Raw genomic sequence first — 7080 nt, 5'->3', positions numbered from 1 at the left:
TTCTTAGTTTCATATAGTCCCATCTATTTATTTTTACTTTTGTTGTTCTTTCCTTTAGTCAACCCCCTCCGAAAAAAAAAAAAATAATAATAATAATTGCCAAACCTGATGTCAAGGAGCTGACCACCTGCTTCCTTCTAGATTTATTATTTCAGGTCTTATATTTAAGTCTTTAATCTATTTTTAATTTGGTGTTAAATAGTAGTCTAATTTCATTCTTTTGCATGTTACTGTCCAGTTTTCCCAATACCATTTGTTAAAGATTGTCCCATTCCCATTGTATATTCTTGCCTCTTTTGTCATAAATTAATTTGCCATATAAATGTGGTTTATTTCTGGGCTCTCTATTCTGTTCCACTAATTTGTGTGTCTATTTTTATACCAATACCATTCCATTTTGATTACTATAGCTTTGTAATGTCATTTGAAATCAGGGAAAGTGATACCTCCAGTTTTGTCCTTTTTCAAGATTGCTTTGGATATTTGGGATGTTTTGTGAATCCATACAAATTTTAGGATCGTTTGTTCCAGTTTTGTAAAAAAAAAAAAAAAAAAAAAAAAAAAAAAAAAAAAAAAAAAGGCCATTGAAATTTTCTCATCTACAGGATTGTATTGAATTTGTAGATTGCTCTCATTGATATGCACATTTTGACAATATTAATTCTTCTAATCCATGAGCACAGTATATCTTTCCATTTGTTCATGTCTTCTTCAATTTCTTTTATCAGCGTTGTATGATTTTCAGTGTATAAATTTTTCACCTCTTTGGTTAATTTATCCCTAGGTATACTATTCTTTTTGATGCAATTGTAAATGGAATAGTTTTATTATGTTTACATTATAATAGTTCATTGTTAGTATATAAAAATACAACATATTTTAATATATTGATTTTATACCTTGCCACTTTACTAAATTCATTTGTTAGTTCTAACGGAGCTTTGTGCAGTGGCAGTATCGTAGTCAATGAGGTTTATCCGAGGCACGATTATTGCTAATTGAAAACTGTTAGTTCTAACAGTTTTTGGTTGAGTCTTTAGAAATTTTTATATATAAAATCATATCCACTGCCGACGTGTTATTCCGGTGGCAGAGCGGTGGATGAGCCTACACCTGGCGAGATGGAGCTCGAGGCCATGAGCAGATACACCAGCCCAGTGAACCCTGCCGTCTTCCCCCATCTGACCGTGGTGCTATTGGCAATTGGCATGTCCTTTACCGCCTGGTTCTTCGTTTATGAGGTCACCTCCACCAAGTACACTCGGGATATCTGCAAAGAGCTCCTCATCTCCTTGGTGGCCTCACTCTTCATGGGTTTTGGAGTCCTCTTCCTGCTGCTCTGGGTTGGCATCTACGTATGAGCTCCCAAGGGTTCCAACAAGGTGGCTTCACTGAACTCCTGCTTTTGTAAATTAATATTTTTACTATTGCTGGAAGTGTCCCACCTGCTGCTCCCAATAAAAGCAGATGTGTGACCATCAAAAAAAAAAAATCATATCCACATATAGTGACAGTTTTACTTTTTTTCTTCCCAACTTAGATACTTATTTTTTTTCTTAACTGGTTGCTCTGGCTAGGATTTCCAATAATATGTTTAATAAAAGTGTAAAGAGTGGGTATCCTTGTCTTGTCCTTGATCTTAGAGGAAAAGCTGAAAGCTTTTCACCACATACTATGATGTCTAGCTGTGGGTTTGTCAGAAATGGTCTTTGAGGTATGTTTCTTCTGTACTCACTTTGTTGAGAGTTTTATCATAAACTAATGTTGAATATTGCCAATTTTTTTCTTTATTTATTGAGATGATTGTATGATTTTTATCCTTCATTTTGTCATTGTGGTGTATTATGCTGATTAGTTTATGGTTGTTAAAACATCTTGGCATTCCTGAAATAAATCCCACTTGACCGTGGTGTATGATCTTTTAAATTTTGTTTTAAAAATTCAGTTTGTTAAAATTTTTTGAGGATTTTTGCATCTATGTTTAGCAGGAATAACACCCTGTAATTTATTTTTCTGTGGAATTCTCATCTGGTTTTATTATCAGAGTAATGCTGGCCTTGTAAAATTAGTCTGGAAATGATCCCTGCTCTTCAGTTTTTTGAAAATCTTTGAAAAGGATAAATATTAACTGCAAATGTTTGGTAGACTTCACCCGGTGAAGCCATCTGGTCCTAGACTTTTGTTTGTCAGGAGGCTTCTGATTACTGATTCAATCTCCTTACCAGTAAATTGATCTATTCAAATTTTCTATTAACTTCATGATTCAATCTTGGAAGATTTGATGATTGTAGGAATTTATCCATTTCTTCTATGTTGCCAAATTTGTTGGCCTATAGTTGTTCATAGTAGCCTTTTATGATTCTTTTTATTTCTTTGGTATCAGTTGTAACTTTTGTTTCATTTCTGATTTTATTTATTTGAGCCTTCTTTCTTTTTTCCTTAGTTTCAATTTGTGTTTCCTTAATCCTACTGGTCTTGCTGTCAAAAAAACAAAAAGACATGCAACATTATAAATCATATAAATGCGTAACTCCTGTGATATGTTTATCTTTTCAAAGGTCTGACTCTTCTATTGAATTTTTATATTGTCTTTTTTAGTCTTTATTTCATTTATCTCTCCCTGATATTTATTATTTCCTTTCATCTATCAACATTTGTTCTTTTATTTCTAGTTCCCTTAGGTGTAAATTAGATTATCTGAGCTTTTTCTTGTTTCCTGAAGTAGATCTTTATTGCTATGAACTTTCCTCTCAAAACTGCTTTTGCTGCATTCCATAGATTTTAGTATGTTGTATTTCTATTTTCATTTGTCTCAAGGTTTTTTTTTTAATTTCTCATTTGATTTCTTTTTTAACCCATGTTCAGCAGCATCTTGTTTCATCTCCAAGTATTAGTTAGCTTTTCAATCTTATTCCTGTAGTTGATTCTAGTTCTATACCTCTATGGTCAAAAAAGGTGCTTGATATTGCTTCAGTCTTCTTAAATTGGTTGAGACTTGTTTTATGACATAAAATATTATTTTCTAATGTGAATTTGAGAAGAATATATATTTTGTTGTTTTGAATGGAATGTTCTGCATATATTTATTGTCTAATCTAGTCTAATGTGTCATTTAAGGCTAATGTTTCTTATTGATTTTTCTGCTTGAATGGTCTATTCATTGATGTAAGTGGGGTTCCTAGGTACTTATAGCTCCATGACTTTATAACTAGTAAAATATCTGGAATGATTATGACAAACTAAAAGTGACAGAGTATAATGATAAATTTTTCCATGCACTAGATTTTTATTTATTTTTCTGAAATATAATTCTAAGAAAATATGTAACCTTCTTTTATTATACACTCAAAATTACTATATGTGTTAGGCAATCTAACCATCATCATTTTCAGTTCACAGGTAAGAAAATGCAATTCAAAATGCCAAGCACTAAGTGAAAGAAACGGTACTTAAAACTGGGTGTTCTGACACTAACCTCATGGTATTTCTTAAGCTATGACAGCCATGTCTGTTAGAGCAATAATAATTAGTATCTAAGTTTTTTTATGTGTGCCAGACAACAAAGTAAAAGATAAAAGTAGCATGTTTGAATTGTATTGTCTATATATATATATATATTCTTTGGTTTTAGTTAAATGGCTTGATTTTCACTTACTTTGACCCCATATTATGTTTTGCTGGTTGTTCACACCTTTTTAGTAAAGAAGGAGGAAATACTTCTTTTTAGGATCTGGCTTCAAGCTGTTGCAAGAACAAATTATTCTATGCTTACAAAGTATAGTAAAATGATAAACATTTTTTAAAAGTAAAAACATACATTTTAGATTCAATGAGGTATTGTTTTCTTAGAAAATTATGAGGAACAAGGATTTTAAAACAATTTTGCTGCATATAACTCATGAATAAATTCTTTCTTCGTTGTAGAAGGTACCATCTTTGCCCCATTATTAGATGAAATAAACCCAAGGACAAAGGAAATCAAGAGGTAATCTTTTTGGCAATCTTGTCATGCAGTTTCTGCAAAACATTCCCTGCAGTGCAGGTTTGTTCAAAGCTTCACATGCTGAGTCTTGCTTGCTGTGCGAAAAAACTAGCTGCCTCTTGCTGAGAAAGATTTTCTGAAAAGGAAAAGGAACTGAGTGACTTGCTATATCTGTTTGGCCCAAGGTCTTGACAAGCCACAGTCCACATCTCAGTGATCAGCTGCCTTCATTTTGCATCATGTGCCCTGATTGGTTGGAAGTACTTAGACTTGAGAAAGAAACATCTTATTTAATATTGCCCTTTTTTTTCCCAAAGACCATCCTTTCCTACATCGCTTTCTTACATTGCACATTTTTTTCACCTCTATCTTTATGTTTCCTTAATCCTACTGGTCTTAATGTCAAAAAAAAAAAAAAAAAAGACATGCAACATTATAAATAATATAAATGCGTAAAACTCTTGTGATATGTAGAAAAACAGATAAAATGCAAATACTGAAGATTGTGCTGAAAGTTTCATCCTACAAGAGTTACAAACTCACTGAGATTGTATCAAAAGTCAAAACTTCATATGTTTTTGGAGGAAATACCTGGGATTGGAGAGTGATCCTTTCCACTGCTGCTCACTTTAGAACTATAGGTGTAGATTGACACAGGTCTTTAGGTGTTGCCAGAAAGAAGACAGAAACTTTGGTGTGTATGAGATTATATCTAGTGTGTGGTAGTAGGTTATCTCCTAGTCAATTGTCATGCATCCATACATGTGAAACTGTATTAATGTCTTCATTAACTGATTAGGTATAGTGATGTAAATAGTCCAAAGAAAGTATGCATAAAAAGGTCACAGTTGTTATGACTGCTTGAATTCAAGGCTATGATTTTAATAGCATATTATCTGGCCAAAATATTCCACAAAAATATTGTCAATCATGCTTAAAGTTATTTTGTGGGCTCCTGCGTGTCTCATTGGTTGAGGTCTGCCTTTGGCTCAGGTTGTGAAACTGGAGTCCTGGGATCGAGTCCCCATGGGGAGCCTGCTTGTTCCTCTGCCTATGTCTCTGTCTCTCTCTGTGTGTCTCTCATGAATAAATAAATAAAATCTTTAAAAAGTTATTTTTAATCTAATCTTTGCAAAGGATTTCTCCCCTCACAGTATCATTAAGATTTATAAAATTTAAAATTCTAAGGCTATCTTAAAGGTCACCTCTTTCTTTGTTTTTCAGATAATGAGACAGGGAGCTAGAATGGCCAAAATTTCTCAAAAACTGTTAATGTGGATGGCACATTGACTTATTCCTGGCTAGTGGCCTCTATTGGAGGGCATGCTAGCTCATTTTTATTTGCTTTTCATACTTAGTATGCAACAATCTCAAAATATTATAAAATCAAGTATAAAGCATGAAAGGTAATGCAATGAAGAGAACGAAAACAGCCTTTAAATCATAACTTTTCTTTTGTGGTTGAGATTACTGACCACAGAGATAGGTACCATGAACTATTTCTTTTTTAAAATCAGGGTTTAAAAGGTTACTTGACTAATAAGCAATTATCACCTTGGCCTTTTCATTTCTTCAAATTTAGGCTGAAAACCTTTATGAATGTTGTGAATTAAAACAAATGTGAAGAAGAGAATTATATTGAATATATGGTAGGTGTAGCTACACTTAACAACCTTTAAGAATAGCAGGTGCTTAAAAAATGTTTCTAAAACAAACAGATTTTGTGGAATTTCAGATATACTGTAGTTTCAAGAAACTTTCCTCTAGTATTAAAATCTTATATAACCTGGTGCATTACTCAAAACAAAGAAATTAACGTTGGTGAATTACTATTTACTGCAGTTTTTATGAGTTTCCCCATGAGCATTCTTCTGTTCTTGAATCAAATCCAGGAGTCATATTGTATTTAGTCATCACATCTCCTTAGTCTCTTCTGGTCTGAGAAAGTTCCTTCATCTTTATTTTTAGTAACCTTGTCAGTTTTGAAGAGTAATAGTTAGGTGTGATGTAAAGTGTTCTTTAATTTTGATTTGTCTGATGGGTTTTTTGTACTTTTATTAGGGTTTGGAGTTTTGGGGAAGAATATCATGGAAATGGCCTTTTCTCATTACATCATTTTACAGATTTCATGATGTCAACAACATGTCCCTGGTGATGTTAACTTTGATGAAGTTAATGTCTGCCAAGTATCTCTACTGTAAAGTAGTTTTATCTTTTCATACTTAATTTTTTGAAAATGAGTTACCCCTTTACCCCACACTCAAGTAGAAGAGAATCAAGCACTACCTTCTGGAGAGAAGAATGTCTACATTTGGAATTCTTCAATAAGGATGATCTGTCCCCATTTTACTTTGTATATTGATACACAGCAATTATAATATACAATTTAAATGTCTTTTCATAATTCTAATTTTCTAGCTTTAAACCTAGCCAATTCATCTACAGTTCTTTATTTGAGAACCTGAAGTGAGTGTTTGAGACTTGAGGGAAGAGTTTATCTTGTCTTTAGAAATTTTTTTCTCCGGTAGGAAATCATGTAAGAGGAAGTTCGATGTTCCTTGGTGGAGCAAGAAGGTGATCAGTTTTAAGTTTAATAAACTCAAAAAAGCATGTCAATAGATTTTATTAAAGATATACATATACTACAATATAGAGATATGATAGCCAGAAATAATAATCTTAAGCATTTTGAGATGTAACCAAACACAACTGTTTCTTCTCTCATGCAGACAGATGGAATATAACGTATTAAAATTACAACTACATTCCACAATCAGGGAACATATTTTCTAAAAGCCTCAGCTTCAAGGGATTTGAGTTTATGCTTTCGGAAGGACTAAATCGTCTGCTCATCGTGACCTCAATGGGCAACAAGGGACATATAGAGACAATAGATCTAGCACACATATTGGTCTATGGCCATTAAGTGCCTTATAAGTGAGTAACAAAACTTTAAAATCAATACAGATTTTTATGGGAAGCCAATGAAGAGATTTTCAAATAAAGGGTAATATGTTCAAACAGACGAATTCCTGTAAGGATGTGGCTGGCTGCATTCAACAAAGAATATGTTTTGGAAAGAGCGTGGCTCTGCTAAC

General features: G+C 33.0%; 1 protein-coding gene and 1 pseudogene across 1 annotated transcript; both read left to right on the top strand.

Moving 5' to 3' along the window:
* The first annotated feature begins 937 nt into the window (after positions 1-937).
* Positions 938-1063, top strand: LOC112641118 (U4 spliceosomal RNA; annotated as a pseudogene).
* A 10-nt stretch (positions 1064-1073) lies between these two features.
* Positions 1074-1492, top strand: LOC112679127 (transmembrane protein 258). Its single transcript, XM_035718117.2, has one exon. The coding sequence runs from the start codon at positions 1122-1124 to the stop codon at positions 1359-1361; it is 240 nt and encodes a 79-aa protein (XP_035574010.1). The 5' UTR covers positions 1074-1121; the 3' UTR covers positions 1362-1492.
* Positions 1493-7080: the final 5588 nt, after the last annotated feature.

Source organism: Canis lupus, chromosome 6 (assembly GCF_003254725.2).
Source record: "Canis lupus dingo isolate Sandy chromosome 6, ASM325472v2, whole genome shotgun sequence".
NCBI classification, from domain to species: domain Eukaryota; kingdom Metazoa; phylum Chordata; class Mammalia; order Carnivora; family Canidae; genus Canis; species Canis lupus.
Note: the sequence above shows the minus strand (reverse complement) of the source record. Positions and strands in the feature narration are given on the sequence as shown.

Bases quoted from the DNA above. Each gene is read 5' to 3' on its own strand.
- LOC112679127 (XM_035718117.2), top strand. From the start codon at position 1,122: ATGGAGCTCGAGGCCATGAGCAGATACACCAGCCCAGTGAACCCTGCC.